The 27,021-nt window shown below is 35.9% G+C and overlaps 1 protein-coding gene across 10 annotated transcripts in view; it reads right to left on the bottom strand.

Annotated features, from left to right (window-relative positions):
* LOC115231823 (kalirin) overlaps positions 1-27,021 on the bottom strand; it is a 567,567-nt gene that overhangs the window by 437,650 nt on the left and 102,896 nt on the right. For all 10 annotated transcript variants that reach the window (XR_004997260.1, XM_029801773.2, XM_029801756.2 and 7 more), the window contains one exon: positions 25,682-25,756. Coding sequence is in view for 9 of the 10 variants with exons in the window: in XM_029801773.2 (XP_029657633.1) it covers positions 25,682-25,756 (75 nt within the window). In the remaining variant the exon portion in view is untranslated. The remainder of the gene's footprint in view (positions 1-25,681; positions 25,757-27,021) is intronic.

Here is a 27,021-nt window from a genome sequence, read left to right as displayed (position 1 = left end):
TTGTAGCACCCCAGGATCAAGCAATAAAAACAAACAACTTGAGGAAAAATGTATATAGGGAGAATATGTCAGAAAAATGTAGAGTCTGTGGAATTTAGAATGAGACAGTGGTACACATTGTTGCAGAATGTCCCAAGTTGGCACAGAAAGAATATAAGAAATGGAAGCATGACCAGGTTGTAAAAGTTTTTACAATAGAAGCTTTGCCAGAAATAGGGATTTGAAGCCAGAAACACATGGTGTGAACATCAGTTGAAAGACTGATGGAGTCAGAGAATTGTAAGATTCTGTGGGACTTTCTTATTCAAATGGACAAGACGTAGAAAATAATAGACAAGACAGTTCCAGGAACATGTAGAGGGAAGATGAAAAACAAAAGAAAATACAATCCCTTAAAATTTGAATTAGCAAGTATTTGGAATATGAAAAGCGTATAAGTTGTGCCTATAATAATTGGAGCATTGGGAACTGCAAGCAAAGATATAGACAAATAGTTGTAGGAGATTGGAATAGAATGTCCTGCAGAGCTTCTGCAGGAAGTTTGACAGGAAAGACTATCAGTAAGGTCTTAAGCAATTGAAAGCTTGTGGATACCCAAAGGCTACAGGTAGTAACCTGCTACCCACATAAATTTCTACCAGGAATAAGTATGAGCCCAAGTCGTCGTTGCCGCCGCTGTCGTCATAATAATAATAATAATCATCATCATCATCATCATCATCATCCTTTCTACTAAAGGTACAAGGCCTGAAATTTTGTGGGAGGGGACTGGTCGATTGCATCTACCCCAGTGTTTTACTGGTACTTAATTTATCAACACCGAAAGGATGAAAAGCAAAGTTGACCTTGGCGGAATTTGAACTCAAAACATAAAGATGGATGAAATGCTGCTAAGCATTTTGCCGACATGCTAACAATTCTACCAGCTCACTGCCTTAATAATAACCCTTTCTATTATAGGCACACACACATTCATTGTAAACCACAAACAAAAAAGGTTAACCAACTAATTACTAAACAAACAACATGTGTTAGCACACTGACATGTGTTTACTCTTTGTCACCTCAAAGGAACTATAGTGATCCTTATCTTTTATTTTACAACTTACAGTATTTGACCATTGAGGTTTATGCCACTAAACTTTATTAGGTGGTATGATTAACTAGAAAGCAGCACAGCCATAACACCACCACCGCTACCACAATCATCGAAATATCCACTTCACAGTAGCCAAGTCTTTCTCATCTTACATCCCTATCAATTTAAGAAAGAAGAAAACATTGAATAGTAGTCCTAAATATCTAGGCAAAAAATGGAATCATCACAATTAGAACACCTTTGATCATACATCTGCTTAATCAAAATTGATCTGAGAGTTGAAATAATAGCAGTGTTTCTATACACTGTTGTATGTGTTCGTACATGTAAATACAAACACTGTATATGTACTTTGAATCAAAACCAACAACAGTGATATGTAGCTAAGGTACAGCTAATAATGCCTTAGTTCTAATTAGTGTTGTACACTGATGAGATAAGAAATAGCAACCAACAGCTATATGACTTGACAGGAACTCTGTAATAATTCATCCAGAAAAATACTCCCATCAATATACAAAACATGCCTATATTGGAATATTCCCTACTTATTCCTCAACTGTATGTCTACAGTCGCAATATTTATTTACAAACATCTGTTTCAACATAGAAGCTTATCTCCATTTGTTTACCACCTTGATTTATAACTAACAGCTGTAGTCTGGTTTGCTTTTGCAAGTTGCTATATATAATATATACAAGCATACATTGATATGTAGTACACTTCACTAGACCACTAGACCTTTTAATCAACTATTCAATGTATGTGCATACTTACATACATGCATATATACACACACACACACACACACACAGAAATCATGCGAGTATAAATGGATGTGTATGTAGGGAGAGAGAGAGATACATACATATGTACACAAACACACACACGTGTGTGTGTATATATATATATATATATATATATATTATATATATATATATATATATAAAGGAGCACTCTGTTGGTTATGACAACAAGGGTTCCAGCTGATATGATCAGCAGAACAGCTTTCTCATTAGATTAACGTGCAAGTGGCTGAGCACTCCACAGATACAGGTGCACCATTACATATTTCTCAGGGAGATTTGGCATGACACAGAGTGCGACAAGGCTGGCCCCTTGAAATACAGGTACTACTCTTTTATGCCACCTGAGTGGACTAGAGCACCATGAAATAAAGTGTCTTGCTCAAGGACACAACGCACTGTCAGGAATCGAACTCGCAACCGTATGACTGCAAGCCGAATACTCTAGCCATTAAGTCACATGCATTCATGTATATATATATACACACACGCACACACACACACACACACATTTATCTCGTATAGAATTTTGTATACTGTTATTCATCTAGTGCTGTTTTTCTTGGTTCTTTTTAATTATGCAATAAACCTTGGTGAGAAATATACCTCTACTCTTTGTATGTCTAAGTATGTTTTCTGTTGAAATTAGGGTGGGACGACTGCTGTGCTGATGATGCCTATTGAGGTAGAAATGTGTTGACAGCTGTTGCTTCCAGATGGTCAGAGCTATCCTATCCTAAATGGCATACCAGTTGAGGTGGATTCTTGATTCTTGAGACTAACTCCTCTTTTCATTTGGAGGTAGTTCCAATTGCTTCTTCTCTCTAAAGGAAGAGAATTTCAATAAATCAAGAATTTATCTTGTATGGTGTTTGGTATACCTTAAGATGTTTTTTTTTAATAATCCATATCAATGCCATTAGCCACTCTAAGCTATTTCTATTGAATATTTTTGTTTATATAATCACCTTCATCATCTTTTTAGCATCTGCTTTCCGATGCCTGAATAGATCAGATGAAATTCACTGAAGCAAATTTTCTACAGTCAGATGCCCTCCTTTCACCTTGTTGACAACCCTCACTTGTTTCCAAGCAAGATAATGATATCCCTTGAATCTGGACAGGTTTTCACAGAAGATCTTAAAGAAGCAACATGGTTTGTATCACAATGTAAGAAGTTTACTTCCCAACCAAATGTGTGGGTACACGTGCTTTACTATTTCTTTGCCAGGACATCATATGATGTCTGATCAAAGGTAAATATTACTTTACCTGGAAACGGGGCATCTGGGCATAGAAAAAACATGGACATTAAACCAATGATGATAATGTCATTACAAGAAGATTCCCCATCCTACATGCACACACACAAACAAACACAATGAGCTTCTTTTCAGTTTCAGTCTAACAAATTCATTACAAGGCTTTGATCAGCCTAAAGTTGACGGCACTTGCCCAAGGTGCTATGCAGTGGGACTCAACCCAAAACAAAGGGACTCAATCATGCAACCAAGCCTACATCTCTGTTTATGCAAATATATACATACACATTTACATATACATATATATGCATACATATCCATGCATATATACTTATATTTGTGTGTGTGTGTGTGTGTGTGTATACTATCAAGCCTGCATCTTTGATAGTCTCATCTAACATGCCAGTTAATCACCCTTCTATTGCACACACCCACTCCTTATCACACATCCTTCTTATCATTCATCTATCTATGACCCATGCACCTGACAACCACCTATCTATCACCCATACCACTAGCACACATTTCTCAATCACTTTCTCCTGTGACTAAGAATGGCAATAGAGATCTGTTCACCATCCATTACTTCAGTGTAACCAAGCATGCACTAGCACCATCTAACCTACTCACCAACACCTCACCTACTTCCTCTCTCATCCTTATCACCATAGTGCTCTTTCCCCCCATCCTGCAGCATATGAATAAGAGACCTCATTAGATATGCATGTAGGCCATATATGCTGCTCATGTCCTCCCCTTGGCCATTTGGTATCAACATCTATCATTCACTCTCACCATTTATCCACCTCTTGCTGTCCATTACACTATAAACCTTATCTTCTCTAGTGCCGGTACTACAATAAATTGCACCCAGTGCATTTCTGTTCAGTAAAAAGCCAAGAGGCCCCTTTAGTCTTGTCGAAGTGAGTACAAAACAATGATGCTGAGGATAGATATGTGAATGTTATGATGAAGATCATGTGTGTATATATATATATATATATATATATATATATATATATATATATACATACATATACACACACACACATATATATATATATATACACATATACATATACACACACACACACATATATATATATATATATATACACATATACATATACACACATACCTATTTATATATATATATACATATATATATATTATATATATATATATATATATATAGGGAGAGAGAGAGAGAGACACACATGCACACATACTCATATATAAATATATATATATATACACACACACAGTTATAAACATAAACATGCATATACACAACACATACACTCATACATACACATTTGCACACCCAATCAAAACATTGCCAACAACTTATCAAAGTACTCAACATATCAGTAATATCTCTATTATCAAATAAAGTGCAATCTGAAATGTAGATTTATTCAAGAATCCTTACAGATATAAATCTGCTTCAGAAGTTGGAACTGATTATCAAATGAATATCATTTTTATTTTTATATAAAAAATTCTGAAAAAATCTGTTAGATGCATTGAACTTGATACTAAGGTTATTTCAAAACGACTTGTAGATATAATTTTAGGGCAGATTTCACAGATTAATTAAAATTCTACAGACAACTTAAAGGTGCAGGTATGGCTGTGTAGCTGAGATGTTTGCTTCACAATGATGTAGTTTCAGGTTCAATGACTGCCACAGCATGCCATCTTGGAAAAGTATTTTCTACTAAGCAAATCCTTGTGGGCAATTGATAGAAACACATAGAAACAACAGGCATTGACAGAGCTTCTGTGTGGAAGCCTGTCATACATGTGAATGTATAAGTGTGCATGCACCTGCATCTTTCTATCTGCCTCCACCTCACCACTTGAAACAGGTGTTAGTTTACATCCTAGTACCAAATAACACCAATAAAATAAGTACCAGATTTAAAAGAAGTAGTGAGTTCAATTTGTTCAATTATACATACACATATTATTTCTCTCTCTCTCTCTCTCTCTCTCTATATATATAATATATATATATATATATATATTATATATATATATATATATAGAGAGAGAGAGAGAGAGAGAGAGAGAGAGACAAAGAGAGATGCACACACACACACAGATCGATTTTCATAGCCATCTACCCTTATACACACTGGTGCTGCTGAGGTTATAGATTTAACTGGCTTGTATCTTTCTACTTTTTGAAAGTATCCCTCAGAACCCCAGCAGCCACTATTCCAACAGCCAGCTGCAGATACAAATACCCCAGCGGCAGCTTTACTGGCTGCTACATTGTACTGTTTACAAACATATTGCTTAACAACTCCTCAGCCAACTAGTGACATTGCATCTGATCGTCACCTTGCACGTGCACTATCACAGGAAGTACTTCCCAATGATTGAAGCTGCTCCTGCTAGTTTTTTGTGAAAATGAGTTGGACAAACTTGTCTGTGAGTGATGTCTTGAACCAAGTGTTGTTGTCTGAAGAAGAGGACACTGACAATGATGATTAAAGTAATGATGCTGATTTTGAGAGTGGATCTGACAATTTAGATCCAGAAAGTGATAGTGATAATCCCAACAATTATGCTGCTGTACAAAATGTACAGCCACCAGCAAATGTGCATGGTGCAGTGCCTATCGGTCATCAGAATAGTGGGCATGTTTGTGGCAGGAATGGCAGGTGTGCTCCATATGGAAGCTGGTGAGGTTGTAGGCCCAATGTTCCACCCAGAGTAACAGCCAATACTCCTCCAGGATGGTAGAGAGACACTATAGGCTTTGCAGAGCACCAATTTACACCAGATAATCCACCAGGGCCCAGGAACATGCCTGACTCTATAAATGTAGACAGCACTCAAATTGATTATTTTAGTTTATTCTGGAATGACGATTTATGGGATATTTTACTCGAGGAAACTAAGAATCAAGCAGAATGTGTATTTCGGGTGAAGCCAAATAATTTCTCAGCAAAAATTTTGCATGAGCAAAAACTTTCATTGGAAGCACTAAAAGCCATTTTTGGTCTCCAGGTGACTAATGGAAATGCTGGTGCACAAGGATTGCTATGACCAGTACTTTACTAACACTGACCTCAGGTTTTCCAAAGATCATGAGCCACAACAGATTTCATGCTATTTGATCTTTATTGTACTGTGTGAACAAGGATGATCAGAACATTGATAGGAATGATAAATTGTACAAGACTCATCCTATATTCACTCACTTGCTTGATAAATTCAAACAACACTATGTGTGTGGCTGTGATTTATCGCTAGATGAAGGAATGATCCCCACAAAGAACAAGCTTTCATTCAAGCAGTATATAAAAGATAAGCCAATATGTTGGGGAATAAGAGAGCTCTTACCTCTCAGAGTGAAAGGCAGATTGTATGATACCTGTGGGTGAACAGCTATGTTACATAGAAAGAAATGAAGCCAGTTTGCTTTGCTGGATGTGTGATGTCTGTGTGCATGTTCAACAGAGTGTAAGTATCTTAAGAGAAAAGTTGGGCATAAGAGGAAAGAGAGATGACTGCATTGGTATGGTCATGTGATGTAGATGAAAGAGGACAGCTGTGTAAAGAAGTGCCAATCTCTAACTGTGGAGGGAACCTATGGTAGAGGTAGACCCAGGAAGATGTGGGATGAGGTAGTGAAGCATAATCTTTCAACTTTGGACCTCACAAAGGCAATGACTAGTAACCAAGACTTTTGGCGATATGTTGTACTTGAGAAGACCTGCCAAGCCAAGTGAAATCACAGTTGTGACTGATGCTGGGGGCACATAAAAAGCACCTTTCAAGTGTTGGGCCTTATGGAGGCAAAGTGACTGAGCTCCTTTCAAGTGTTGGGCCTGATGGAGGCAATGACTGAGACCTTTGGCATTATGTTGTGCTTGAGAAGACACATCAAGCCAAGTTAAATCGCAATCATGGCAGATACTGGTGTCACACAAATGGTACCCATATTGATGGCACATAAAAGCACCCATTGCACTCTTGGAGTGGATGGCGTTAGGAAAGGCATCCAGCCATAGAAACCATGCCAAATCAGCCTGGAGTCTAGTGCAGCCTTCCAACTTGCCAGCCTTGGTCAAACTGTCCAACCCATGCCAGCATGGACAATGGACGCTAAATGATGATGATGATGCAAATAACATGGTTCAATATTTCAGCATAAAAAGCCTATACCTATAAATTTTTCTCATAAGCCCAACAGAGATATCACAAAATCATTAATAGGAATACAGTAAAACCATCATATTCAAAAGCACCAAATTACTCAGAATATAGCTCCAGTATGACATAGTTCTAGTATGACTGAGACACAGTATAAATAAAGATAATAATCAGGCAATAATTACATTTACATTCATCTGAATATTTGCACAATGAAGAATAATTGTCAGACAAAGGAGTTAGTGTACTGTTAAAACTTCAACTCTACAATGGCCTGTTTAGGATTAAGCACTAATATATTTAAATATGTGTATATGCAAACTCACTCAATTCATAATAAGGTCAGAAGCAATGTGATTTTACTATTATCAGATTACGTTTAGGAGCTAAAAGAATTCAATATTCTAAATTGAATAAGTGTGTAGTGAAGTTGGACTAGAGTATGAATGGGAAAAGAAGTTCTCGTAATTTGTGTATCATGGAAACCTTGAGTTCCTTACTAAGGATTAACTACTCAATAAGAATTTGTTAAGTGTTGTTTTAAAAAGGCATAAACTATTTAGAACATGCCTACATTACACCCCAAATCTTTAAAGACTGATTCTGAACATATTATTTCAGAGTAACTTATAAATTTGTGTGCGTGTGTTATAGTTTTAAACTAATGTTTATATCCAAGTTTTAAACATGTTTCTGGTTTTGTTCATAGTTCAGTTTCTAAATCAGGCTATACATTACACTTTTCAATATTTTTGAATAAGTTCCTATATCATCTTTCATACAAGGTATTTTAATCATTTTCAAACTTGGTTTCTGAACTAGGCTTAAACATAAATCTTAAAAGTATTAATACCATTCATAACACATATGTGTATGAATGGGGGAGGGTGCATGAATGTACACATGCACACAGCCCAAAACCTATGTATATATGTCATAAATGACCCAGTTTCTTTAATTTATTACAATACTATTATACATGTCTATATATATATATATATATATATATATATATATATATATATATATATATATACACAATGATATATCTGTGGCTATAAGTATGTATTATTGCATTATAAATACATATAATTGTGTCATGTGTGATGTATCAAGGTAAATAATGAAGTTTTTATGCAAAGTAATCAATTTTAAAAAGTGGAATTTTAATAAATCAACTGAATCCACCTTTATTCGATATTGATGTGTAAAATAGCTTTCGACAAGACTTTGAGACAGTTTAATGCATTTAACAGATTTTTCCATATTCTTTAGACAAAACAACATAACATTCACTTTTCCTTTTATCCACATGTACAGACGTATATATACATACATGTGTACAAGCATATGCATATACATATACATACACATACATATGCATACACATACACAATGCTCAAGCATGTGTACATGTGTGTGTGAGTGTATGATGTGCACATGTGCTAGCTTTATATCCTCTTTGCATTGGACCAAAATTTAAAAATCTTCAAGCTGCCTGTAAACACAAATCAATCTTTTTGGAAATCAGTTGTTTGGTCATTTGGCTATAAATTTCTTCCAAGTTGAAGAGGGAAGATTTTCTGCTGACACTAATGGTACAATGGATCCAACTCCTCTAAGTGGAGTACTTTTATAATAGATAAATTGATGTTGAAAGTTTTGTCTCAAGCTGCAACATCATTAAGTCACACACAAGTGACTGAGCAAAAGAAAAATGATTTTGCGTAACACCATGAACTGGCAGCTGTTACAAGAACTTCTAAGAAATAGCTATACATTATCATCATCATCATCATTATTTATGCCTGTTTACCTGCAAATCAATAGACATGTTTTGAATCAAGAAGAAATATTTTACTACCCTACAGAATTTTAAAATTCACAAGAGCATTCATATTTCTTGCTATACAGACATAGCTAATAATGCTACTGTGTGATTTAATTCAGTGTAGTTATGCAATGGCACAAGACAAATGATTAAGAAGCTTATGCAACATGTCAACCAAACTCACTGGGTGCACCAAAAGAAAGGATGTAATTATAACCAGACTTCCACTCATATGAACAGATGTGCTCTTTTGATTTAGAAGATTTGAGTTTCTAGGACATCTAAGTTTTACCCTCTCAATCACTCTCATGAACAAACACTGACAGTTACTAGGTAATTTCTTGAGGAATAATGCTTTGCTAATGGCCAATTTTATGTAACTTTTATGTTATGGCCAATTTCATGTATAGAGTTGGAGACTCCTCGTAATCTCTTTAAGCTGCCATTGGTAAAGCAAAAAAATAAAATAAAATAAAAAAGCATTGTATACCCTGAAGGTCTTATATGAAAATGTTCAGAGAGGTAAAGATCTAACATATAAAGTATGGCTCATAGCAACCTTTAATATAATTTATTTCTTCTGGGTACACCATTTTTCACATGTGGAGTACTTTTATCCCCACTTAAACATGAATGTTCTATTAGAACAAACTACACTGCAGTAGATATCCTGAGAGAAGCTCTCGTATTAGATTTTGGTGCAGAATGTACTTTTGTTTATATCACAAGCAAGGAGATACATCCCTGCCACCTCCAGTGCTGAAACTGGAGGTGGCATGAAATCACAAGAACATATGATTTCAACCTTTCTTGGTCTTATCAATGATGGACACTTGACAGCTAGAAGTAGCAGTAACTCATCTCCTCACCAGCAATATATAGAATAACAGTGCCAGAAGAGGTGCTGGTGTCACAATTAGCCAGTAAGCTTGTTAAAAATATATATATTAGTGACAAACTATACTGCAGTAGATACCGTCAGAGAAACTCTCATACTGGCTTTTGGCACAAAATATATATTTTTTTAACAAGCTCAAGTTAATCATGGTACCAGTGCCTGTTCTAGCACTGTTATTCAATATATTGCTAGCAGGGAGATGAATCACTACTACCTGTAGTAATTGAGTGTCCATCATTAACAAGACCAAGAAAGGTCAAAATCACATGATCTGGTGGTTTTCACACTGGAGATATAACCAAAAGCCTTTATGAGAATTTATCTCATGATATCTAATACAGTATAGTTTGTTCTAACAGAACATCCATGTTTAAGTAGGGATAAATATTACCTCTCCATATTAATACTGTCCTTGTGTCACTAATACATCTTTTCCATGTATTATAAGAATGATTTAATTTCCATCAGTAGTTTACTTTCTGACACTTTTGTTTCTATTCCTTTTCTAAAGTATTTTAAAAACTTTAAGATTCATTATTTAATTATTTCAAGAAAATCACGAATAAAAGTTTAATTAACTGTTTTCACATTTAATCCTGTGTTCTTCTTTAATTTCTTTGAATCAGTATTTGTAATGTACACAAATTATGAAATATACTATTGATAGTGAATGTCTACCTCCATCTAGCACAGTACATTAGACATCAGACTGCTATAACCATATTGGATAATTTCATTTCTTACATGAAAAATAACTTTTCAAGAGAAATCTAATAGTGTTCTAATAAACGTTCATTAAAAACAATTAATAGCTACTTTTCAGCCTTGGTAATGGTGAGTACTCTGCTGACTAGCACGTGTGTATGTGTACATATACACATACACTACATATATGAGTGTGTTGTGTGTGTATATATAAATATATATATATATATATATATATATATATACATATGGTGTCCCTGTCTATACATATGGGTGTCCCTGTTTTAATAGGTATATGTAGGTACATATTTTTTGTTTTGGTTGTACCTAAGTATCTTCTCTCTCTCTCTCTCCCTGTCATGCACACATGTGTGCATGAGAAGATACTAAGGTACAACCAAAACAAAACATATGTACCTACATATACCTATTAGAACAGGGACACCCATATGTATAGACAAATATGCATCTGCACAACCTCACCTACACACAGACTGATACACTTTTATGGAGATGGATTAGAGCACAAAGTAACATACATGCGCACACACACATCAGAATAACACACGTTGAAGAAAGCAAAAGCCAACAGCATAAAATAAAGAATGAGCAGAGACAAATAAATATTAAAGTCTGCAGATGAGTTAGAAGAAAGATGATAGGTAAAGTTATCAACAGAATATAGAGAAATAGCTAGAAAGATAGTGTCATCATAAAGAATGAAGGGATAATGAATCCTTTAGGTTTTATGAAATCAAGAAGGAAGCTTTTTAGTAATTCTGCTTAATGAGTTATCTGAAGAATAACGATTTCAAACTTTCATTCATGCACAAGTTGCATGGTTTGCAGTTTCTGTTAAAAGAGTTCATACTACACAGTACATAGATTGCATGATATGAATGAGTTTTTCAGATCTTAGATGAAGTCAGCTAAAGAAGTTTGATGTGACCTACTGAGGTGTAGAAAAGAGTAAAAGTGAGAATTGTATCCAAATTTAAAAGAATTATAGGTCATGCCAATGTAGGCTTTTGACAAAGTGTTGATATTGACTATACACTTGTTAATGTTCTTAGCTAAAAAGTTATCACTGAACAGACTGTTGGTGTCAGTGAAATTGCAAGATTTGGTGATAGTATGCTCACTTGAGACTGTGGTTGTGGTGATTAGAAGAGGTTAGATTCTGACTGAAGTTACAGATACATGATGTTATGTTAAATATTTTACAGTACATACATTGTGAAGAAAAGTATTTTCTAAATAAAAGAGGAAGTTTCTACTGAGAAGAATAGCTACATTAATATTGTATGGAAATGTGAACTATATAATGTTTCTTTTCCTGAGTGTTTGTGGTCTAAGTGTGGGTTTCTAATTCAAGGATAGCTAAATATTTAGATTGATAGAAGACTTGTGCATACATACAATTATATCTTTGTATGTATTTGTACTTATATATATGTAGGGTAAATATGTATGTGCATATGTATGAAAGGTGTATATGTATATATGTTTGTAAGTATGTGTATATGTACTTTTGTGCATATGTACATCTGTGTATATGTACTTTTGTTTGTATGCATTATGTATTTGCATGATTATGTGTACTACCTCCTCAGAGTGCTTGGTGTTTGTGTGTATATATGTTGGCATGCTGGGTGTAGTTATTTTTATTTGTATTTTGTTCTTGTTTTTTGTTTTCCTGATAACCTATGAGATACCATTGCTCCAAGACTTTGTGGTTTGAGAAAACCCAATTATCCTCATGAGTACAGCATTTGTCAACCCTGCCATTAACAACTCATAACCATAAAAACGTCACTTCATCACCATCTATACACCTAACAACCAGCCAACACCACCACTACCACTACGATCATTAATATTACCACCACCATCATCATCACTATCATCAACACACCACATGTTTTTTTCCTTATCAATAATACTACCATCACCATCACATACCTTCCCCTGTCATCCTACCTACCATCTTAATCCTATTGGTCACGCTATCCTTCTGCTCATTAGTCTATTTTCTACCTATCTCTATACAAGGAACTATATCAAAATATTAATTAGTTCCTGCCATATTTTCAAACTAAAACAAAGGGTATTTTGTCAGACATACTGATACTCAGACTTAGCCAAAGCATGTTCTGACGAACAGGTAACTCCAATGCTTATCTACACACTGCTCCCTTTTGGCATATATACTAACCAACCACTTATACACCATAATTATTCTACCAAGAATATTTCTAATCCTAAGAAAGTATACCAGAAATACTTGATGCAGAAAATGATAGATTTTAATCAAAAGATTCAGGTGGAAAATACACTATGAGATTAAACTGATGGAGAAATCCAACTTGAGCAAACATATTGGATTAGAGTCATAACTGGCTTGTGAACAAACTACTGATCCCATTTGAGGAGAACCTCCTTCAAGTTGTTAAAAAAAATGAAGTTCAAGAACTCTAGCATTTCTTTCCAGAAACTTTCAGCTTAAAAAAGAATCAAACTTCATTATCTTGGATAAGACTAAAAACCTTAACAAAACTGACAAACATTCTTACTGTAAGTTTATAGCAACCACTATCACTAAGGTCTACAAAAACAAAGAACATCTATCAATAAAGTAAAAAAAATGTTATCACTTCCAGATCAGTACACATGTCAGAAATGAGTCTTCAAATCATTCCCTGAGCTTTTTTTTTTTCCTTCACTTTTAAGAACCACAAGAATAGTTTCAACTGCAAACTTTCAATTAGATTTATTAACCAACAAAAATCACATAAGTAAAATTAGTTAAGACTTACTAGGCAGGATTCTTCTAAAACTCAAGACAGAACCACTTTTACCATTTTGGAATAACATATCATAAGTCATTGGATAGTTAGAAAACATACCAGTAAGTACAGAAACAAGTTCTTCCAGTTTGGTATTAAGAGCTACTACACTTCCATTACCAGCCCTCTACTTCTCAAAGCATTAGATTTTGCCAAAGTCATTACATTCATCTCTGAGGAAAAAACAGACATCATCCTATCTGCCAAGCTTTTGTCAATGACTCTCTCTGGATAAATAAGTATTACTCCAGCACACTCTTTAACATTAGTGCTAGTGACCTAACTAAGGTTAGTGACCACTTTATCTCTTGCACACCATCAAGCAGACATTTCCAAATGGTGGGGGTGGCTTGTGCCAAGATAAGAGCTGTCTTGCACAATTTTTTCAAGAATTGATGTCTACAAATTACTGTAGAGCACAGCCTCATTCAAACCGCTTCCCCCCCACTCCAACAAAATCATCTGTTTCCCCCTCTATATTCTTTGTATTTTCCCCTATAACAAATTCACTTACTTATTTGTTTTATTCTTGCTTTTCATTTATTGTTGCTTTAATTTATCTATGCTCTCCAAACTCTAAATTGGATTTTGCTTATTTTTTTTGTCTTGGCAGAAGCTAAGCTCATAATGACTATATTCCTTTATCAAGACGTAAGGCTTCATTTTATTCAACTTCAATTAACACATTTATTATGTTTATATATATTTACAACAATCAATCCAACAGATTCCATTGATTCTGAAACTGCGACATCCTCCTCTCCAATCAGCTTTAAATGTATATTGGCTTATTTGTCAACCGATTTGCAATGTAGTATTTAAACTATTATATTGTTTCTATGTTTCAGTCTGGTTCAAGATCAGCTGTATAAAATTCAAGGTAATAGTTGGTGAGGTTTTTAAGTTTCAATAAAACTATATTAAATTCTAACTTTAGTATTTGAGTACTATTTTCTTCATCTTGTTTTGCACTTGTGTGATTGCACGTACACACACAGACACACACACACACACACACGGCTCAGGTGTACAAAAAACAAAAAACTGAAGACAGAGACAGGTGACGGAACAATAAACATGGTATATTCATTTGACACCCAGGGAAAGTGGAAAAGATTTTGACATTTTGATTCTATGCTTTTCAACAGAAAGGAATGAGGAAAGAAAACAGAGAGAAAGAAAAAAGAATGTCTGGATTAACGATTTCACATGTTGAATTGAATGGAAGGAAGTGGTCAAGAATGAATGGACAGACAGACACATGTGTTGGTATGCGTTATGTATCCTTATCATTTTAACATCTACTTCTCTGTGCAAGCATGGGCCCAACAAGAGAACATTGGAGTAGAGTGTTTTTTTGTAGCTAGAGGCTGTTCCTATTGCCAACGCCCACTTATATCCAAGTAGAGTAAGAATCTCGCTATCTATCAAACAGCAAACAGTCCAAGCATGCTTACATGAAGAGCTAGAAACAAATAACTCTATTAGCAAAGCCGCTGTTTACAATCAGCAAGCAAGCAGAGATGTAAATAAGGGAAATACAAAGTCAGTCATGCACACACATATATACATTACATATTCACTGCATCCAACTCAATGTCCACCTTTAATCATCTGTCACACTAATTCCACTCTAGTGCACTTACCAACCAACCAACCAACCAACCAACCAACCAACCCACTATTTTTATACTTTCCTCTTTCTGTCTCTCATATTCACCTTGTACCTTAACCTTACATCTCTCTCTTTCTCTCTAAATGGGGAAACCATATACCCACCTCTTCAGCAAGGCACTTGCTCCTGTCCTTCTTTCACACTTTCATATTGCTCAATACTGTAACCCACCCATTTAAAGGATCTTGTTTTGCAGGTAGCTGGTGACCTCATCATATTGGTTCCACAAAAAGAGCACCCAATAAGGTATGTGAAGCGGTTGACATTAAGAAGAGCAAAGCAGACACTGGAGCTCAGCACAGCCCTCCACCTCATTAGTTCCATACCAGAATGGAAAAAGGGAAGTTAAATATATATATATATATATATATATACACACACACACACACACACACACACACACACACACACACACACACACACACACACAGTATAACTGATTTGAGAGAAAAACTTGGTATATGTACCATCAGACGTAATGTGCAAGAGAAAAGACTGCACTGATATGGCCATGTAATGCATATGAATGAGGACAGTTGCATCAAGAGGTGCCGATCTCTAATTGTGGAGTGAACATGTGGGACGAAGTGATGAGAAAGGATTGTTTGCCAACATAACATGGCAGTCCTGGTTTAGGACGAATGTTGCTGTAATTTAGCCCCAGGAGACATCGTCTCCAGCTGGCTATACGACACGATCTGTGTCCTTATATTTTTGAACAAGGGAATCCAGCACCCTCACTCAGCTCAAAACAATATCTCCTGGGGCTAAATTACACCAACATTCATCCTAAACCAGGACTGCCATGTTATGTTGGCAAACAATCTTTACTACAAAGTACTGTTGCTGAATATCTCACCTTGTGAGATTTAAAGATAGTAATTTTCTAATTTATAGATCAGTGACTTGTTGTCACTTTAAAAACTATATATTTCAAACAGGAATTTGGCAGTGCAACCTCTAGCCAAACAATTATTCTGTGCTGATGAAGGCAAATAACCTGGAAATCGCGATACACAGATATTGTTTTGAGCTGAGTGGGGGTGCTAAATTACAGCAACATTTGTTCTAAATTTGGACTGCAATGTTATGTTGGCAAACAGTCTTTACTACAAGGTACTGTTGCTGAATATCTCACACAGTAAGATTTAAAAATAGTAATTTTCTGAAGTGATGAGAAAGAGTCTACAAATGTTGGGACTCACAGAGGACCAAGACTCCTGGCAGTTTGCTGCACCTGAAAAGGCATATCAAGCTGAGAAAAAGTGTGGTTGCTCTTGCATACAGGCTTGTCCCTTGCAACCCTCTCCAACCAAGCATCCCTAATCTTGTAGGCTCATAAGTGCTGGTGCCACGTAAAAGGCAGCCATACTGATGCTGTGTAAAAGTACTCTGTAAAGTGGTTGGCATTAGGAAGGGCATCCAGCCATAGTAACCATGCCAAAATAAGACATGGGCCCTGAACAGCCCTTCAGCTCCTGTCAAACTGTCCAACCCATGTCAGCATAGGAAACACATTAAATGATGATCATCATCATCATATAATTGACAGGCTTTCTTTAGTTTCCATCTAACAAATTCATTCATATTTTTGTATAGCCTGGGGCTATACAAGAAGGCACTTAGCCAAGATGCCATGCCTGAGCCATGTGTGTCTGTAAGTAAGTGAGTGCATATATACATTGTATGTCTATATCTTAACTTGTAAGTGTGTGTATGCCACTCTATTTCTTGTTAAATATTTTATCAACTTTATAATGTAGATACTATAATATTGATACACATGTCACTTGCTTTTTTTTTACTCCTCTCCTGATTGCTATTCTTCCTATGACATGTACCTATATCTATTTATGAATGAAGCTATGGGTGTATAAATTTATTTATAAATATGTGGGTATGTGAATGGGTGAGTGCATTATATATATATATATATATATATATATATATATATATATATATATATATATATATACATGTACGTATGTATAATGCTATTTATGACTAATTTTTTGTGCATGTTTCTCTAGCATAATTTTCTTTTGCATTCAAGTGAGCTAATTTAGACAATTTTTCTATTAATATGCATCTTTGAAAAGAATTTTTCTAAAAAAATATTTCTAAAATAATTCTGTATTTTCATTATATTTACAGATTATATGTAATTTCTACTCTAGTCTGATCAGTGCCATTACAAGAAACTCTAAGCCCTTGAGTCACTTATAATAAACTTCACAGCTTATAAAATGTGTGTACATGTGTACACACACATGCACTTTAACTTCTTTCCACACTTCATCAAAAGTCATCACTCTCTTTCTCAAATTCTCTTTTCAGCCTTGTAAGTTACAAAATGACCTCATTAGTCTTGGTGCATGAAAAAAATACTCTATAAAATGATTAGCATAAGGAAGAACATTCACCCATAGAAATTATACTAAAACTGAAAGATAGGAAGTAAGGCATTGTCCTCCAACCCATCAAATCCTATCAAACCATCTAACTCATAGCGGTATAGAAAGCAGACTTAAAATGATGATGATGATGATGATCACATACATGCAAGGTTCTACTTAGTGTTTGAAACTTAACTAAAATTACTTATGCAGTAGTAATTTAAAAGTAAATTACAATCATCTAATCTCGCAAAAGGCTACATACATATACAACAGTGAAATATTTGAATCTTCATCATCATATTCAGCTGATCAGGAATAGGTGAACATTGACTTCTGCTTACATCATTTTATGAATAAACATTAAAAAACATCTCATACTACAACATTACTTTCTCAAATAATCTGCTTCTAAAGATTATTACAGCAGGCTGATTCACTTAATATGCAAAATCACTCAACCATGAAATGAAATTGGGTGTCTATTTGCTTCTAGGTCAATAGTTCTGTGCTAGCCAATAGTACATCCACTTCTTCCTCACAACTCAAGAAACACCCAAATATAGAAGACATAACTGTCACATGTCTCAGTAGCCTGTGACGATAACATAGCTAGGCAAGTCTACACTTCCTGATGCTAATTACCAAATGCTACTAAATTTGGTTTATCCCAAATTCAAGTAGAATTATTAACTATTAAACATTCTGTTATAATTAGTAAAGCAGTGAGTTATACGAATTACTTCCTCAACAAAACAAAGAGTAATCACACGTGACAGTCTTGATAAGCTCCAACTACGTATATGTTCTATTAAAATAAATATTACCAATCTATCTTATATCATCCCATTTCATATTTCTTCAGTCTTTCCTTTTGTATGAACTGTATTTTCACACTGCCATGTGAGTAAGTGAAATGTGAGAGACTGTATGAATACACTACTGCAAGAGTGAGTGAATCAATGAGTGTATGAAAATTGCTTGTTTGCAAGAAATTCATTGTAACATATAACCTGGAATAGCTACTTAACATTGAATTTATCCATCTTTAATATATTATTTAGTCTTGGTATTCAATATTCACTTTCTGTGATAGTGATATAAAATTCTTAATTAGTACATCTACTACTACTTATCATTTTGTTGTCTACTTTTGCACAGATCAACCAAAACAATGTAGGGGCAGAGTTTTCTATGGGTGGATGCCCTTCCTGATGCCAACCCCAACTCATTTCCAAGCAAGATAATAATCCCCTAGTCTAAAAATCAATGGACAAGTTTGACATGGCTTCTCAGTGGATTACAAGAAAATAGCAATATGAATAGTGAATGCTTTTTTTAAAAGCAGCAAACACATGGAAAACAATACTGATAAATATCTATGAACAATATAGGCATATATTACAAAATTTATTTTAGGTTTGAGATTAAACTTGTTTTTTAAAAAATAAAAGCTCCTACTGTAGTCATTCATTTGGTACCAGACTAGATTTGATTAAGCAGAGATACGATAAAAGAAACTGCAGCTATGGTTAGATGAGCTGGATATTATTTGTATCATTTTATCAGTGGTTCTCTCATTGGTTCATTGCTGTTTTAACTGTTGTTTTATTTTTTAGCCTTAAGTCAACTCTGATCAAACTTATCTGTGATGAAAGCCTTCCAGTCACGACCATCCCCTCTTTCTGCCAGTTATTGAGTGCAGTATACCAAGAACCACATTATCCAGAGTGACTTTCTTTCTCTGATGATAGGGAAATGGCCTTGTGAGTGGATTTGGTAGAAGGAAATTGATCACAAGTTCTAACTCTTATATCTATGTAGATCTTGTATATATATATAAAATCATTGTCATCATCATCACTTTAACACTCAATTTTCCATGTTTGAATGAAGTTTGCTAGGACAGATATTCTACAGTCAGGTACCCTTTCTGTCACCAACCTTCACCTGTCTCCAAGCAAGGTAATATTTCCCCACGGCCAGACATGTTTTCACAGAATACTGAAAATGAATGACATTCATTTATTACAGGGGTGGGGAAATGTTTTAGTGTGGCAGGCAAAAATTTACAAAAAAAAGGGTCCATGGGTGGATCACAAGTTCTATGTAGATCTTGTATATATCTATGTATAATTTGATATACTCTTACTCTCTCTTTTACTTGTTTCAGTCATTTGACTGTGGCCATGCTGGAGCACTGCCTTTAGTCTAGCAAATCGACTCCAGGACTTATTCTTTGTAAGCCTAGTACTTATTCTATCAATCTCTTTTGCTGAACCGCTAAGTTATGGGGACCTAAACACACCAGCATCGGTTGTCAAGCGATGTTGGGAGGACAAACACAGACACACAAACACACACATATATATACACATATATACGACAGGCTTCTTTCAGTTTCCGTCTACCAAATCCACTCACAAGGCTTTGGTCGGCCCGAGGCTATAGTAGAAGACACTTGCCCAAGGTGCCACGCAGTGGGACTGACCCCGGAACCACGTGGTTCGTAAGCAAGCTACTTACCACACAGCACATTAATAAAGATAAGTTTAAAACATTAATGTGTAACATCTTCATTAACGCTGCCACTGAATTTAAGACATTTATATTACTTATGAGGTTTCTATATTTTTCAGCTAGAGTGTAGTTGGGTCTCAAGTGGGTGGTACAAACCTAGTAATATGTGTTTTATAGTGTAAACAATATTTCCATTCAAATGGCAATTACCAGACAAGCTTCTGTTCAAGTCTCACTGTTTTAAGTCATAGTGGAAATGTGACCTATGTCTCAAATAGGCATAGGGATATTGTATAAATTCTATAATTGAAAAATTTACTATATTTTGTACATACAAGTATATCAGCATATGGGCAAAATAAAATGGGCTTGCGGATGCAATTGCACCCGTGGGCAGAGGTCCCCCCCCCCTAATTTACAACAATCACAAATGTTAAGACAAGAAGACAGATACACACATACATACATAAGTGTGGCCTATGTGATGTCGCATAACCAGCCCATTTTACATGCTGGTGACATGTAAAAAGTATCATTCAAGTATGGTAGTTGCCAGTCCCACTGGACTGACACCCATGTCGGTGACATGTAAAAAGCAACATACAAACGTGGTCGATGCCAGTGCCAGTGGCACGTAAAAAGCACCATTCAAGCGTGGTCATTGCCAGTACCACCTGACTGGCCCATGCCAGTGGCACGTAAAAAGCACCTACTACACTCTCAGAATGGTTGGCGTTAGGAAGAGCATCCAGCTGTAGAAACCTTGCCAGATCAGATCGGAGCCTGGTGCAGCTTCCTGGCTTGCCAGTCCTCAGTCAAACTGACCAACCCATGCCAGCATGGAAAGCAGATGTTAAACGATGATGATGATGATGATATACATCCACCACCATCATCATCATCATTGTTCTAATGTCCACTTTTCCATGCTCATATGAGTTGAACAGAATTTTGTTATGGCAGATTTCCTATGATTGGATGCCTTTTCTGTCACTAACCATTACCTGTTTCCAAGTGAGGTAATATCTCCCCATGACCAGACATTTTCATGGAAGATTGAAAATGAAGCACACAGCTTGCATGAGGGTGACACTTGCTTACAACTATCACACATGCCATGGCAAGAGGGCAGTAACATGTGCGGGCACACACACAAATGCGTGTGCATGTGCATATGTATGCATATGTGTGTGTGGGTATAAATTTATGAGCTACTGATTCAAAACCAGTTTCATAAGTGCCAATACACAAAACTTCTAGCCCTTGCATCACTCTGTAATGCCTGCCAATTATTAATTTAAAAAACATATATATACTAATGCTTTGAGCTTTATTTTCCTATTTGCATCACTTGTGGAAGAGGGAGGCCCAGGAAGACATGAGATGAAGTGGTGAGGACCGATCTCAAGATATTAGGACTCATGGAGCAAATTACAATGGACTGAGATGTTTGGCGATATGAGGTTCTAGAGAAGACCAGCCCATGTCAGTGAAGTTGAGTAACAAACTTTCACACACTCTACCCCAAGAAACTGAAAATCTCATCTAAACAGCATCTTTTTCTCCTTCACATTTCTTCTTTATACATTATGATCATCTCCCAGTCCCCTTCCCTGTCCTCACTGCTCCACTCACTATAAACACTGCTTTCCCCCACCCCATCTTTACACTCAGGTTTTCACCAGTTGCTGCAGTCTCCATTCCCTACTTGTACCTTCTTGACAATACCTGACCATGTATATTATGACTTCCCTACCTTGAGGGCATGCCCTGGCAATTGCTACCATTTAACGCTCTCTTTCTTACCCTACCATCACATATATGATCTGATCCTTGTTACTTGTGAATACACCCCAGCATTTCACCACCACCTCTCTCCTGCTCTCTCTTACATTTTTGCTGTTTCCGACTCTCTTTCCCTTTCTCTTCCCTCTGGCTGGGTAAGCACGTATCTCCTCTACAGCAGCCCACTTGTTTCTGCTCTCATTCTTGACCCCCCTCTCTCTCTCTTTCTTTTGTTTTTCCTCTGATTAGGTAACCAAATATCTCCCTTTACACCAGCACACTTGTTTTTGCCCGCATTCTTGTACCTCTCTCTCTCTTCTTCTCTTTCTCACTCCCTCTCCTCTTCTCTCTCTCTCACCAGGTAACCATGTACCTCCTTTGTAGCAAAACACCAGTTTCTACATCTCTATTTCTCTGTCACACTAACTTTTTATCATCTCACACAAGATCCCCTTCTCCAATGCCTCCACTCCTCTCAAAATTCCTTGTCTTGCAAGTTACTTGGTGATCTTGCCAGTACTGATGTCATGTAAAAAGTATCCAGTCTACACTGTAAAGTAGTTGGCGTCCAGCTGTAAAAATCTTACCAAAACTAACCTCGGCTGTGCTGGTGCCACGTAAAAAGCATCGAGTCCACTCCACAGAGTGGTTGGTGTTAGGAAGGGCATCCAGCCATAAAAAAACCCTGCCAAAACAGACACAGTAGCCTTGGGTAGATTTTCTACTTGATCAGCTCCTGTCAACTGTCCTACCTACCCATGCGTGCATGGAAGATGGATGTTAAATGATGATGATGATGATATATATATATATATATATATATAATGTGTGTGTGTGTCTGTGTGCATTTATTTATTCAATGGACCTCATTCAGTTTCTGTTTCACCACATTCACACACAAGGTTTTGGTTGGCCTGGGACTATAGAAGAAGAGATTTGCCCAAGATATGTAGTGAGACTGGACCTGAAACCATATGGCTGGGATGGAAGCTTCTTAATAACACAGTCAGCCATGCTTGTGTACAGCCACACCTGCATGCATATACATATATATATATATATATATATATATATATATATACACACTCAGGCATACATTTATACAATAATCAGCTAATTAATATGTGAACATTCATTCGCATGTGTGTGTGTGTTTGTGTGTACACACTTCTCTGCAAAATAAAACTTAACTTCCTTTGTAACAAGAACCTAACACTACATTAATAAAACATCAAAAAGAGGATATGGCACAATTAGACAAATCTGTTAAACTGGTAATTTTAATTTGAAACCAGAAACAGGAAAAAATACATATTTCCCAACCAGTTATTAGGAAAGCAAGTGAGGTACATTATAGCCAAAGTTAGTGAGAAACAAAACAGTTCAAATATGTGATCTTGCCACCAGGGTCATGTACTTCCTATGGAAGCCCCTTTGGTATCACTGCTCTATCTCCCGGAAGACAAAGCTCCACATCTACAATGTTTTGATCCCCGCCAATCTCCTCTATGGAGCAAAAGTGTGGTCCTTTGTGAAGACCCTGACAAAGAGGGTCAACAGTTTCAACAGAAAAAGCCCTCAGAACCATCAAGAACATAAGATGGTACCATCGTGTTACCAACAAAGAACTGCATGTGCACTCACATCAACCCGCAGCCTCCCACCTCAGGTGCTGGTACAGACATGTCCTCTGCCTCCCACTGATCATCCTACCAAGGCCTTGCTCTCATTCAACACAGCAACTGCAGGCTCTGCACCAGATGGCTGGATGTGACTAAGGAAGATCTCTAGATCTTGAAGGATGCAGAGGGGCTGGTACAAAACTGCCAGCGATGAGGAACACTGGTGGACCTGCTCGGCTCCACACACAATGATACCTCTGAGACCACTAATCTGGGATGGCCCCAGCCCCATTAAGCAACAGCATGAAGCAAGCAAGAAGCATTTGAGAATGAATAACAAATAACAAAAATAATTTAGTTTGTTAAATCCACATTGTTTGGTTAACTATAAATTGATATTTAAAAAGAAACCATGTTATAACACCATTCCAAGTGTTATAATTTATAAGGGCATTTGACTTATCAAATATAATATCCAACTCCAAAGAATTTTATTAAACGTGTGTCCAGTCAGCAAGCAGCAGAAAAGAAATAGAATTCTAATAATGTGAATCAAAGAGTTGAAACTATTATCTAGTCCCCTGTCAACCTTGATTATGCAGACCTATGATAAAATGCATTCTATTTCTGACCACTCCTTCTTTTTTAGGGGTGCCTTACACACACACACACACATTGTAAAGGCGCATGGCTTAGTGGTTGGGTGTTGCATTCACAATTGTGAGATCGTGGGTCCAATTCCCAGATACAAGATAGTATCAATAGTGCTCTGAACCTTCTAAAGATAAGTGTGTGAGCACAATATGAATCACATCTCAGTCTGATCTCATGAATTTTCAAGGAAGATGAAGAAAATATGAATAACAACAGAAAATTTCCAGTAGGACACTGTTCCTGGTTGAAGCCAGTTTGTCTCAGGATGAAGTCATGAATATAACACAACCCCATTACTGCTAGAGCTTTGCAAACTCATGCTTATATAAGAAATCAATTATACTGAGCCTTAACCACAAATCCACAACCTTAAAATAAGGAAGGTGACCTTAGGAACATGTACACATACTAACAACTTATCAATTCATAAGAAATGACAGATGCACAAACATAAACCATTCTAAAACACTAATACTTTTATTTTATTCAATACACTAATACTATATTATACGATCACACCACACACTAACACATTCAATTGTAATACAACAAAGTAAAACAAAGGTGAATATAATAGTATATATGCACAATTTAAATTACTATAAAAGCTACAACAATGCAGTTGTCTTGGTTTCACAATGCAAATAGAACCTCTAAAAATTACACACACACACACATACACACACAATTTGTCTTAGATCAGTAATTATAAGATAATGTGTGTGTGTGTGTGTGTGTGTGTGTGTGTGTGTCTGTGTGCGTGTATATGCAATCTTGTACTTAATCATCCTTTAACATCTGTTGTCTATGCTGGCATGGGTTGAAGGGTTTGACCAGAGCTGGCAAGCTGCACCAGACTCCAGCCTGATTTGGCATGGTATCTACAACTGGATACCCTTCCTAACGCCAACCAGTTTACAGAGAGTGCTGGGTGCTTTTACATGGCACTGCATGGCTGTTTTTTAGTGGCCTCACACGGGCTTTTATGTGGCACCAAATGGGGGGGGGGGGGTTATGCGGTACTGTACAAGCACTTTTACATAGCATCACATGGATGCTTTTACATGGCTCTGCCATGAGAGCTTTACACCACCAGAGGGACCAGTCTTAACACTTCTGCTGTTGAGTATGGGTCTTCTTGAGCACAACAAGGCACCAGGCATATGCACACATAAACATATATGCATATACGAACTACTGTACTTCCACTGCCATGTATATTGGAATCACTTAACCAAGTTCTGAAAAGCAAACATTAAACACAGGTTCCAATCATTACTAATGATTATGTTTTTTTTACTAGGTGTGATGTTTTATGAACTAATAATTTACTACTATTTATATAAGAAGTTTTTGCTTTCTTAAAAAGAAACAATTCTGATGCTAAGATATTAGGAAATAAATTGCTTACCTGAAAGATATGCAACTCTTTCTCTGAGAATTGGAACAATATCGGCTGCTTTCAATCCATCATTTCTTCTACCACCTAAAAATAAGAAAGAAATAAAAATGTATTTTATTTTCACAAGTAGCATTAAAATTAAGAACAATTTTTTTCATCTGAAACAGGAACACTTCCACCCTTTTGATATCAACCCCACTGAGACTGCCCTTGCTTCTATGACACAAATTTCTTGTTTTAAAGTAATGTTAATTAAAACCTTCCATTAAAATTCCATGTTAAATACCAGCTTAATAATTGACAAAGTTATTTCACTAAATTCATCATTATTTTCAAAATTAACAGAAAGAAAGACAGTGTATTTCAACAGAAATATAGTAATAAAAGAGTTAAAAATATTTTTGTTTATATGGAGCAGAATTAATAATGGACAACATTTAATGATGTTCAATCAAAAAGAGACCTAACTTTTAAAATAGGGCACCAGCCAGCCAGTACTGCATGTTCACAACTGCAGAGCTAAGTACATGTGACCTTCAACTTCTGACTAACAATAGCCAAATTATGCTATGTTAATTAGTCATTGATTCACATGTGCTACAGTGAACATATATATGGTGCACCTGGTGATTTGCTACATATTGAACAATAAGATTTAGAAGAACAAAGTGTGTGAAATTCTGTTTAGAATTGGAGGAGAGACTATTAGAGAATGTTGCAATAGGCTTAGAGAAAAGATTACTTGAACTAATGCAATGTCACAAGTAGTTCCAACTATAGCTTCCCAATTTTTTAAATCTAAAACTTATTACTTCAGAGAAATCAAAAGGAGAAAACAAAAATCCTGGGCTTTCAAGAATTTTCTGGAAATAGACCTATTGATTTTCATTTTTAACTCTTTTATTTTAAACTCAAGTGCTTGACTTAGAGTATGACTAGAAGGCAAGAATCATAAGCATTAAAATTATCTTATCAAAGAAATGTATAATTGTACAGAAAATCTAATAAATTACAAAAAAGAAAGTTAAGATAAAAATTTCTTGGAATATGCAAAGAATATTCAAATCAGATAGATAGTATTGTTTCAAAAAGCATATATTATTGATAGTGTCATTACTCTTAACTTGATTTCAGTTTTTATGCAGAAAAACCTGTTTCTATGGAAGTTGGAGGATAAAACAGTTTGTGCAGAAATTTCAAACATTTTCAGTTGTTTGGATTATTTTCAAAAACCTTGTTAATAGCAACATTCAATCTGTGTAGTAGAGATGTTTCTTTTGATGGAATCGGTGCTTCAAATCTCATGACTTAATATTGAGAATAAGAAGAGAATTTTTCTGACAAAGTAA

The sequence above is a fragment of the Octopus sinensis genome, linkage group LG2 (assembly GCF_006345805.1).
Source record: "Octopus sinensis linkage group LG2, ASM634580v1, whole genome shotgun sequence".
NCBI classification, from domain to species: domain Eukaryota; kingdom Metazoa; phylum Mollusca; class Cephalopoda; order Octopoda; family Octopodidae; genus Octopus; species Octopus sinensis.
This window is presented reverse-complemented; position numbering and strand designations above follow the sequence as displayed.